The 12,548-nt window shown below is 37.5% G+C and overlaps 1 protein-coding gene across 1 annotated transcript in view; it reads right to left on the bottom strand.

Annotated features, from left to right (window-relative positions):
- CSMD3 (CUB and Sushi multiple domains 3) overlaps nt 1–12,548 on the bottom strand; it is a 406,730-nt gene that overhangs the window by 36,501 nt on the left and 357,681 nt on the right. Inside the window, exons 54-59 of the mRNA XM_068167989.1 lie at nt 10,360–10,533; nt 9,888–10,061; nt 7,803–7,988; nt 6,177–6,350; nt 2,566–2,748; nt 196–372 (exon numbers count right to left, since the gene is read on the bottom strand). Of these exons, the coding sequence (XP_068024090.1) occupies nt 196–372; nt 2,566–2,748; nt 6,177–6,350; nt 7,803–7,988; nt 9,888–10,061; nt 10,360–10,533 (1,068 nt within the window). The remainder of the gene's footprint in view (nt 1–195; nt 373–2,565; nt 2,749–6,176; nt 6,351–7,802; nt 7,989–9,887; nt 10,062–10,359; nt 10,534–12,548) is intronic.

Consider the following 12,548-nt stretch of genomic DNA (forward strand, 5'->3'; position numbering starts at 1 on the left):
GTATCTGTCTTTCAGAAAAATAATTCTTCCTTCTCACATAGCACTACACAATTTTAAAGGATTTTATGGCAAAATTATCATGAACTAGTGTAAGAAAAAAATGAAGACAACTTATTTGCATCCTACTTCTATAGTTGTTTTATTGTCTTTCAGAGGAGGGCAAAACAAAGACTTCTCATTAAAGAAGTGTCTTACTTGTGCAGTTTGGCAAAGATCCAGACCATGTTCCATTGGCAGTGCATTGTCTTACAGACGATCCAGAAAGTATGTATCCTTCCATACATGAATATATTACTGAATTGGAGAATGTAGTCCCATCAATACGAAACACTTTTCCATTAGCAGTTGTTCCTGGATTACCACACTGTACAGCTATAAAATAAAATGTTAAAATGCTTTTAAAATGTAGTAAAGATAATTTTAGAAATAGTAATGCCTAAGGACATTCCTGCTGCCAACACTGCCAGCAGTGTTATGTGGTAGAAATCCATGCTTTTTTTCCTGAAAAATGTTAAGTTTCACCACCTACTTAATGCATTTTGCACAGTAAATATCTGCTTACATTAGTTATTTGGTTTTACCCTTTTGTATGTAGTGAAACACAGCCTATGAATTTAATTGTAAAATCCAAGTTAAAGGAAAACTACTTTAGCAACAAGATGAACTCCCAATTTTAAGAAAATGCCTGATCCATAGCGAGGATAAGATGAAAGAACAGCAGAAAGTGCAGCTGGGTTAAGCATATCCTTTCACATAAAATAAAACAGAAAAAACACATAAACTTATTCATATATACAAATATGTATTTACATTGTGCAAGGATGGCAATCATTCATCAGAAAGGACATCATGAAACAAGCTTGTGAAATAAGTTGTTTATATGATGAGACTGTTTCATACATAACTGTGTGGTGCAGCAGACACGCTGGAGGGAAGGGAGGCCATCCAGAGGGACCTTGACAGGCTGGAGAGGTGGGCACAGGCCAACCTCATGAAGTTCAATAAGAGCAAGTGCAGGGTCCTGCATCTGGGTCGAGGCAATCCCAGGCACAAATACAGGCTGGGCAGTGACTGGCTGGAAAGTAGCCCTGAGGAGAGAGACTTGGGGGTGCTGGTGGACAAAAAGCTCAACGTGAGCTCTCAATGTGCTCTTGCAGCCCGCAAAGCCAATCAGATCCTGGGCTGCATCAGGAGAAGTGTGGCTAGCAGGTCGAGGGAGGTGATCCTCCCCCTCTACTCAGCCCTGGTGAGGCCCCACCTGGAGTACTGTGTCCAGTTCTGGAACCCCTATTACAAGAGGGATGTGGAGGTGCTGGAACGTGTCCAGAGAAGGGCCACGAGGAGGATCAGAGGGCTGGAGCACCTCTCCTATGAGGGCAGACTGAAGGAGTTGGGGCTGTTCAGTCTGCAGAAGAGAAGGCTCTGAGGTGACCTAATTGTGGCCTTCCAGTATCTGAGGGGGGCCTACAGGAAGGCTGGGGAGGGACTTCTCAGGATCTCAGGTAGTGATAGGACTAGGAGGAATGGAATGAAGCTGGAGGTGGGGAGATTCAGGCTAGATGTGAGGAGGAGGTTCTTCACCATGAGAGTGGTGAAACCCTGGAATGTGTTGTCCAGGGAGGTGGTCAAGGCCCCATCCCTGGGGGTGTTTAAGAGCAGGCTGGATGAGGCTCTGGCCAGCCTGATCTAGTGTGGGGTGTCCCTGCCCATGGCAGGGGGGTTGGAACTAGATGATCCTTGTGGTCCCTTCCAACTCTGAATGAAACTATGAAACTATAAGATAACACAGTCAACAGTGATGAAGTAGAAAACAAGAGCACAGGTCCTAAAATTATTTCCTATTATTTAGGAAGCTTTGAAGAAGAATCCTTTGGGAATTAGTTCCTATTTTTGAGTCAAGATAATTAAGGCCATAAATGATTCTCTGTAACCATCCTGTTAAAACTTCTTTTTAAGACACTGCATCTAACTTGAAATGTCAATTTATTTTTTTTTTAAATAAACTTATTTCAGCATTTCATTTTCTGCTGAAAATTCATAATGAGGCCAACAGTATTAGTAAATACAAATTTTAAGCCAATCATTTATGACAAAGAACTATCTAATGAAATCCTGACATGGATAATTTCCAAAAACTCAGCTATTTGCTCTGGAATTCAGATGTATAAGCATTTTAATTAAAGTCCAGGTGATGGTGAGAGATTTTTAAGAGAAAAAAGAGTTCCTGAAGCCTTTTATTCCCCACTTTTTTATTTGCTTTACTTTTAGTACCACATAGCACACACAGTTATTCTGATGTGACATTGAGAAGAAATAATCAGATTAATATACTCTTCTCAAAACTCTGAAATCATGTTGTTTCAAGTGTACCAGGAGATGATTTCAAATTTGTCACCTGATGCCAAGTTGTTGCTGTACTGCAACAATTTCTTTGAGGAAATGCAATGGTCAATCCAAAATCAACTGTATACCATTCACAATGCAAAACTGGCAGTGCATAATGGCTTATCTGATTGGCATTTTAAACAAGACTATTTTAAACCGGAGTGGATTACTGCGATTTACCTTTGCACTCAGGTTGTCTTCCTGTCCAACTTCCATTTGCCATACATGTCCTTTCTTCTGAGCCATGGAGGATATAGCCAATATCACAACTGAAATGGACTGTGCTTTTAATTTTAAAATTGTTTTCTTCTCTAGACCCATGACCTGGGATACCTGGATCACCACAGGAGCCAGCTGTATCACCTAGAATTTAGAGGGTAAAACTTGAAATAAATGTGAAATATTGTTATCCTATGGCATTTTAAGTATATGCTTCTATGTATTTACAAATATCTTTATATTCTTAGAAAAAAAAAACAACTAAACACAAATATCTTAATGGATGTGAGTCCCTGTATGTAAAAAAAAAAAAGTGTAATTTATTTTCAAATAATTTCTTTTTCCTTATTTTGAATGAGTATAGAACAGCAGGTGTAATTGTGTAAAAAAAAAAAAACCTGTTAAAATTTTGGTGAAATAAAATTTTGGTGACAGAATCATCAAAAAACATTAGGGAAAAAGAAGAAAGCCAGAATACCTCTGTAATTTTTCAATTAAAATCAGGAATTCAGAGAAAAAAAACTAAGGTCCTGATTGTAAAAAAATCATTTTGTCTGCCTGTAAGAAGCATTCATAAAATGCTTCCTTGTTGTAAGAGTTTTACCATTCAATAAAAGCGCTAGTCTACAATTTTACGTGTACCCGATAGGGAGCTTTTCCTCCAGTTGAATTGAATAAACCAGGTTGGAGAGACCTTTGAGATCATTGCGTCCAACCTGTCACCCAACACCACCTAATCAACTAAACCATGCAACCAAGCACCCTATCAAATCTCAAGTTAGGAGTGTTTGAGGAAATTATAACAGAGGAGGATGGGGGGGGGGGGGAAGGAGAGAGGAAGAGAAGGGAGAAGTAGGAGGGATGAGGAGTGGGAAGGAGGAAGAGGAATATACTTTCTGTATTAAAACCATACTGTCCTGATATATATCAAAGTTTACACAGTAGTAACAAGAGAAGATCTTACACAGTAGTAGTAAGTAAGTTGGCTACTCCAAATGCCCAGAATACAAAAATTGATAAACTCATTTATTTAGGGATTCTATGAGAAGTTAGGATCCAGGAGTCGAAGATGAAAACAGAGCTTCCCTTGTCTTAGTTGGCACTGTATGTATGTAAACTATACTACTGGAATGACTGGTCAAACATACCTCTTTACTAAGAGAAGCATATACAGAACTGAATAATGGAAGGAAGAAAAGAAATTGTGAACAGTAAGTAAAATAATTTTAAAATACATCATGTTCAAGCTACTTAGGTGACATAACATCCCTCTAGTTTGCAAATAGCCTGCTACACATTTTTATTAATTAAAAAATATCCAGGATCAAGATTTTTTTTTGCTATTTTGGGGATTTGTATCTTACATTTTCCAGTATAATTCATTTGGACTATGAAGAATTTGGGACAGGGCCTAATCATTATTCTGCACTTGTAAATTTTCTACATTGAGAACTCTGTTTTCAGCAGGTTGCTTGACATTATGCCTCAAATAATATTATGATTAAAAAATGAAAATCCTTTTTTTTCCCTATGCAGAGTATAAACTACATATTCCTCTTGTAAATGAAATCATGTGGTCTTTCCTAATGCCTAATTATTAATGTGAATTATTACTCCTTTAATCTTAGAGAAGTTAACCTCCAGCTCATTTGATTGAAGGTTACAGAAATAATTTTTCTAAATGACTAATCACATCAGGAAGTGACAGTGATATAATCAATGATATCATAACAGAATGTATTTTTATTACCTCATGCAGAGATTCAACTAAGTGATTTTCACAGTCAGCTATGAGCCATCCTTCACCTACACGTGTAACAAATTCCCAACTGACATTTAATCTTAATGAAAAAAGAGGGTATTTAGATCACTTAAGTAAATACACAGCCATTGGTGCACTTATGAAGAATTCTGAGTTGCTGTACATTTCTGACTCCAGGTGATATCCCTGTGATGACTGAAAACTACTTCTGAATGCCAATAGCTACAAATGACATAATAGATAAAATTGTCCTTGTTTGCAACCACTTCTTAAAAGTTTGCTGTGGAAAGTTCAGACACTAAAAAACTCTTCCAATCCTTTTGAATTTAGTACAAGATTTTAACCAAGAAGAACTATTTTAATGTTTCTTATTAATTTTTAATCATTTTGTGCCATGAGCTGTAAAAAAAAGAAAGCATATTCTGAAACTCTAGCTGATATAATCAGTTTATAGCTGAATACACTAGGGAGATGAGTACAGGAGGAAAAAAAGGAAAATGTGTGAGACTACAAGTGAAATACTGCATCTCGTTCTGCAGTCCCCAGTACAGAAAGGACATAGGTCTGCTAGAGCAGGTCCAGAGAAAAGTCACAATAATTATCAGAGTGATGGAACACCTCTTCTATGCAAAAAAAAGCTGAGAGAGTTAAGGTTGTTCAACCTAGAGAGGTATCCAGGAGACATTACTGCAGCCTTTCAACATATAAAGAATAGAAGATACAGAGACACTTTTATCAAGCCCTGCAGCGACAGGACAAGGGGCAATGGTTTTAAACTCAGAGGGCACTTTTAGAACTCATTTCCAAACCAAAATGTTCTGTGATTCTATAGCTCTAGTGGAAGATGTTCCTGCCTATGGCTGTAGGATTGGACTAGGTAGCTTTTTAAAGTCCCTTCTGACGCAAGTCATTCTGTCATTCTTGGATTTACTATTTTGTAGCACTAAACTGGTATAGTAGTACTGTCAGATTTGAGTATCAATTATTTTTCACCTCTTCATTTTGCCCTAGCTGTAACCCAACAACAACAACAACAAAGAGGTGTCTCTTGTTCTCTTCCTATTTTCCGTCTTTGGAGATTTCTAAGTGATCTGAATTACATAGGTCTGAATAAATTCCCAAACCACAAGAATTTCTTAAAAACCATACAATGAAAACATGAGGGTGGCAAGAATGAGTCTCCCCACCCCCCACTATTTAGTGAGAATTAAAACTGATAAAACTCTGCCACAATCTGTGTTTGCATACTCTAAGATAAGAAATGGGATACAGCCAAATCCCAAATTAGTGTGATTCATACTTTTGGTTTTCACTTAATCACTACTATTAAAATGAATCAAACTGAAGCTGTGAAACAGAACATTCCTATGCAGTAAGCTGTTCAGAAAACATATCTGAGCTTCAGTGAGGGCTAATCTATTACAGGGATTAGATGGCGTTGCCTCAAAACCAGAGTGTCCCATTATGAAATCATGTGAAACCCTCTTGGCCTTATTATAAAGATGTATGACTTATGCAATTAAGACATATCTGAGATGCCATGAAGTCAACAGACATTTTGCAAGTAAAAAAAAAATAAAAAATTTAAAACCCCATTCAACTGAAGAAATAGTGATGCAAGATCTTCCTGTGGAAACCTCCAGGGATGGGGCTTCTACCTTTCTATTTACTTTGATTTGACTTTGTCACTTCTCCCTAGACAGTACTTCAGTTGCATGCATGATTTTCCAGATATTAAAATGGCCTTCTGATAAAATAAAAAAACAATTATCAGGATATTTATGTTAGTTAAAAAAAAAAAAAATATTACCTGAGCAATGAGGAAGAGATCCACTCCAGTGTCCATTTAACTGACAGGTTCGAGATGACTGCCCTAACAGCGATCGTCTACCTGTGCAAGCGTAATGCACGGTCGACCCAAACGTGTATTTATCTCCAGACAGGACCGCGTTAGGAGGAACGCCAGGATGGCCACAGTCAACCACTACAATGCATAATTATTGGAGATAAAAAAAGGTTATTATCACTGATCAAACACTCTGTAGCTACCACTTTTCATAACTCCAGACATAAATTTGGTGAAAATGCTGCCCTTTTCAGGCTCTAGAGATTTAGGGATTGTGATTAGAACTGTACCTTATGATCGAGTTATGCCACCAAGGAAAGTAACAAGTTCCAGAAGCCAAGAGTTTAACAGTAATAAGAAATAAAATTTCAGATGTAATTTATTGTGTCCAGTTCTGGGCCCTTAAATTTAAGAAGGACATTGAGACTCTTGAAAGTGTCCAGAGAAGGGCAACAAGGCTGGTGAGAAGCCTCAAGCACAAGCACTATGAGGAGAGGCTGAGGGAGCTGGGATTGTTTAGCCTGGAGAAGAGCAGGTGGCTCAGGGGAGACCTTATTGTTGTCTGCAACTATCTGAAGGGAGGCTGCAGGCAGGAGGGGGTTGGTCTCTTCTCCCAGGCAACCAGCACCACAACAAGAGGACACAGTCTCAAACTGCACCAGGGGAAGTTTAGGCTTGAGGTGAGGAGAAAGTTCTTCACAGAGACAGTTGTTAGCCATTGGAATGTGCTGCCCAGGGAGGTGGTGGAGTCAACGTCCCTGGAGGTGTTCAAGAGGGGACTGGACATGGCACTTGGTGCCATGATTTAGTAGTCATGAGGTGTTGGGTGACAGGTTGGACTTGATGATCTTTGAGGTCTTTTCCAACCTTATTGATTCTATGATTCTTTTTAAGAGAGAGAATAGCAAAACTGAAGAAACTTTAGTTAAGGAAAACTAATAAAGGGGGAGCTGAGAATTAATATTTACAATATCACAAATATTGGTTCATGACTCCTCAATAAGGAATAAGTTGATCCACTTGCCTTCATGGATAGGTTGCATATTACTATGATTTCAGGTACATCTGGTATTTTGCTAAGTCAGGGGCATGACCCAGAGGACACTTTTGGTGCTCTACAGTGCCATTGCTATTTGCTTACTGCCTTCATAGATAGTCTGAACTTACTGCTGTCCCAAGAGAAGTCTAGAAAGTACTATAGTGGCATAAATCAATAACTAGGTACTATAGTTTTAAACTTTTGGTGTGATTATATCTTTTGTGGACAATGGAGGCCAAGCATCGACAGATTCAATCGATATGTTTTCACCTTCTGTCACTACTATCAGAGAACACTGTGTTGAAGCACTCAAGAGAGGCTTGTTTCAGTTATTGCATTTCCCAAGGATTCTGTTATTTGCTACATATAATGACAATAAAAACTACACTACTTCAGCTGCTTTGGAGACCTTCCATCATTACTGCAGACACACAAATGTTATACAAATATGTTTATTGTAATTATTGTCATGAGACTGATGGAAATGTTATGTAAAATAGTACCTACTGTAGTCTGCATTCTTTACAGAAGCATACACATTATCTACTTACTAATGCATTCAGGTAGAGGTTTGTCCCAGTGGCCATTTGGTTGGCAAATTAAAACTGAAGAGCCAAATAAAAAATATCCAGGATTACAGTCATAAAACACCACTGTGCCATAGGTGAAATTTCCGTGTTCAATTTTACTTTCTCTTATAGAATTTGCAGGAATTCCAGGATCAGAACAATTGACCACTGAAAAGAAAAAAAAAATATGCATAGATTTGAGTCATATAAATACAACCTAATGAAAATGCCTTTAAATGATCTCTTATCTTTTGTATGAGAAAATTCCTGTGTGTTGCTACCCCAATTTCATATACTCTGCTTCTATATATAATATAGAGTATACACCTCTGGTCAACTCAACATGTTCTTCACCTACTTAAAGTTACCTTAGAATGATAGTTCATGTAAAAATTACTGTTTCTGTATCCTTAAAATCAATTGCATGTTTATATCCATACATGTGCATATACACCTGTGTGCAATTATGTAATAAATCCCTCTGTGTGTATGTGCACCACGCTGCATACATCATAATATCAAAATATGCTGAAAAGCTTTCTAAACTAGAATGTAAAAAGCTATGGCCACAGGTAACTTAAGACATTTTTTTTTCTACATACATCATTCAGTGTAGTTATTTTACAACTCTTCTGCTTCTTTCATTACCTTAAAACTGGGTGTCTGCTTGTGTGAACAGTGAGCACTTGAAAGAACATACAAGAAGCTTTGATCATTTAGGTAGTTCTCCAGTATTACTATAGTTGATTAGGAAACTAGCTGTTTAGCAAAGTTGTAGACAGTATAACAGCAGCTACCTTGCTGAATTTATGTGATTATTGCAAATTCAGCCTTCACAAGGGAGTCAGCCCTTCCTATTATATCACTTTAGGCAGTTTCCAAATATGCAAAAGATTTTTTTTTTTCTTTTTTAATTTAACTTCAAAGCAGATAGCACAATTTCTCACATTAAAGAGAATTTATTTCAATGCATATTACAGACAACACTAATAATATTCTACACAAAGCTGATACTTCTGTTCTAAAACCCACAGAAGATTTCAGGACTGTAAAATCTCAAAGAACAACTTGATCAACTTATTTATTGATCCCTACAGGCCAATAAAATATCAGAGTTTTGCACATCACTCTGCAGCACCAGAACACTGAGGTGATTTATAGCAACTGTACTGAAAATAAGATTTATTAGATACCCTTAACACACAGTATGTATTTAGTATTGTAAGCTTTAAAAATAAAATAGTATCTTCTCATCAACACAAAATTCCATGGAACTTCAAGTTCAGTAAACTATTTGGCAGTATTGTTTAAGGTAAAGTGATTAAAGAAATGTGGAGAACACATGTGGAAGGAACACAGAGCCAATAAAATTATTATAAATGCATAACCTGACTTAGGCTGTGAATAGATAATCCACAGAAGCTGCCTGGAAGATGCTGAAAAAGAATCAATACAGCTTCTGCATATGTACAAGCAGGTTACAGAAAACAGAAGTGTGTATTTTTAAATGAGAACAATTAAAACATTTTAAAAGCGCACACCAACAGACTTATAAAGGACAGAGGTAATAAAATGGTTCTAGAAGTGCCTATGAAAACTTAGACAGAACCAATTTCATAATCTTTTATTTTCAATATAATATCCAGAAGTGTTGAGAACCAATCCAAAAGGATTATACTAATCAAATTAGAGTGAAAATTTTAAATTCAAAATGAGCAGTCAGATCGATAGAAATATAAAAAGGAGGGGGGAAAGCATGTTATCTTAGGCATCTATTAGGGCTATATTGGCTAAAAATGGGGAGAATATTGTTGTAACTTGTAGGAAACATTTTAAAAAATCAATTCTACCTACACATAATAACATTTCAGTTATCCTTGCAACCAGAATATAGAACAGATCGAACAGAAAAATCATAGGATCTCAAATCTAGGAATCTTGCTGTTTAGTAAAATGATGCCTATTAGTAACAGAGGTATTGTTTTGTCTTAGAGGGTGCTTGGGTGCCTTTAGCTTCAGTTTATTTTTCAACTTTAATTAGAAATCTGTAAATGTTTGCCTTCTTACCTTTGCATATTGGTGGCGGGTGGCTCCACTGCCTGTTAGCCTGACACTGTGCTTTGGTTGGTCCTTGCATAACATATCCAGTATTACAAGAGAATGTCACAACATCATTGAAGTTGAAACCATTTCCACTTGTTCTTCCATAAATAGGACTACCAGGGTGACCACAGCTAACGGCTAGTATAGTACAAAGTAAAGAAACAAAAAAGCAAGTTCCATATTCATATGTAAACGAGAGGTATCTAGTAACCAAAGATGCAATGGACAATAGGTATCTAGTAACCAAAGATGCAATGGAAATATTAAGTGACAACAAATTTAAGGTGGGCACAACATTTTCATAAAGTGCTTTAAATCTTTTTGTTTGGTTGTTGGTTTTTTTTGACCATGAATACTAAATTCCAAAGGCACTGCTCATCTTGTATGTCAGACATCCCTGTAGTATGAATCAGTATGTGTTGCCATGCTTACTTACGCACACAGGATGGAAGCTGACCAGACCAGTTGTGATCCTGTTGACATATTCGTACAGAAGAGCCAATCAACCGAAAACCAGGACTACACTGGTATACAACTGTGTCTCTATATCCATAATTTTCTCCAATTACTTGACCATTAACTATAAGATCTGGAATACCACAATGACCAGCTACATTTATCAAAGTAAATATTAAAAAAAAGGGGAAAAAAAAGGGAAAAAAAGGGAAAAAAAAGATCAGTAAATATACAAGAAAACATTTAAATAAACCTCCTATATTTAACAAAGAAATATTTTTAAAAATACATTTTAAAATTACTTAATTCAGTTTTATTTTTAATAACATAGGGAAAACTACAGTAATTTATTTGTATAGGTAAGACTGTACACGCACACAAAATTGCAAAAGATACTGTATATCCAAAAGATTAAATATTACATGCACATTAAATGTACATTACATGTTGACGAGAATGGAGACAGGGACGACAGTACTCAATATGAGTGATAGTAATCATCCAACTTTATTGCTCCACACTTCATTATTTATAGTCTTATCTTATGCATAGTTAATTCTATTCTAATTCAACACATATTATTGGTTTCTCTCTAAAAGGTTACATCATTGTTTTCACAACTTCTGCTCAGTCTAATTGCTCTTTTTCCCAGATCTCGCCTCCTCCTTATCTTGCTTGCCTCCCTTCTCAGGGGCAGCTGGACTTCAGCATACCAAGCAATCAGCACTTTCCCACATCTCCTACTCCACCGCTATATTATCAACAGAGAACTCTTCAAGGCCTGAATTGCACAGGTATTCCTGGGACCCATGTCCCCTCTTGCTCAAAACGATCCCCAACAACATATAGAGAAGGGGAACAAGGCTGGTGAGAGGTCTCAAGCACAATACCTGTGAGAAGAGGCTAAGGGAACTGGGGTTGTTTAGCCTGGAGAAGAGGAGGCTCAGAGGAGACCTTATTGCTCTCTACAACTACCTGAAGGGAGGTTGTAGACAGGTGGGGGTTGGTCTCTTCTCCCAGGCAACCAGCACCAGAACAAGAGGACATAGTCTCAAGCAGCTCCAGGGGAGGTTTAGGCTTGAGGTGAGGAGAAAGTTCTTCACAGAAGGAGTGACTGGCCATTGGAATGTGCTGCCCAGGGAGGTGGTGGAGTTACCATCCCTGGAGGTATTCAAGAGAGGACTGGATATGGCACTTGAAGCCACAACTTACTTAGTCATGAGGTGTTGGGTGACAGGTTGGACTCAATGATCTGAGGTCTTTTCCAACCTTATTGATTCTATGATTCTGTTATCAATTTTATTTTAAATACTAGTAACTCCCTTATATTAAAACCTGCAAAATTCTAGAATATTTCCCTGATTTTTATTTTGGTTAAGATAAAACTGAATAAAGTTACCACTGTGATACATTTACATAATTATAAAAAATAATATAAATACAAATAGAATATAAGTATTAGAAATATCAATACATGTGAATGTGATAAATATATCCTCATTACAATTGAAATAAAATTAACTTGGACAATTTATTGTGGGAATCTGAATCTCTGGATTGTCTTCTATTCTTTCTTTCCTATTGGTCTCAGAGCAATCCCAAAGAGATTAACATGTGACACCCACCTACAAAAATGGATGGAAAGAGAATCCAGGGAACTACCATGGTGCTGGGAAAGGTCATGGAGCAGATCATCTTGAGTGCCATTACACAGTACACGCAGAACAACCAGGTGATCAGGCCCAGTTAGCATGGGTTTATGAAAGGCAAGTCCTGATTGACTTAACTGATCTCCTAACACAAGATTGCCCACTTAGCAGATGAGAGAAAGGCCGCAAATGTTGTCTACCTGGACTTTAGTAAAGCCTTTGGTACTGTGTCCCACAGCCTCCTCCTGAAGGAACTGAATGCTCATGGACAGGTAGACACTTGACTGGGTGAAAAACTGGCTGGCTGGGCTCAAAGAGCTGTGGTGAATGGAATTAAACTCAGTTGGTGGCCAGTTACAGGAGGTGCTCCTCAGGGCTTAGTAGTGAGGCCAGTTCTCATTAATATCATTTATCAGTGATCTGGACAACAGGATTGAGGAAGTCTGTAGATGACTCTCTGGACTGAGAGAGAGTGTAGATCTGCTTGAGGGTAGGAAGGTTCTACTGAGGGACCTGGACA

This window comes from Melanerpes formicivorus, unplaced genomic scaffold (assembly GCF_026170545.1).
Source record: "Melanerpes formicivorus ecotype bairdi unplaced genomic scaffold, bMelFor1.0.p_v2 SCAF_128, whole genome shotgun sequence".
Classification (NCBI taxonomy): Eukaryota; Metazoa; Chordata; class Aves; order Piciformes; family Picidae; genus Melanerpes; species Melanerpes formicivorus.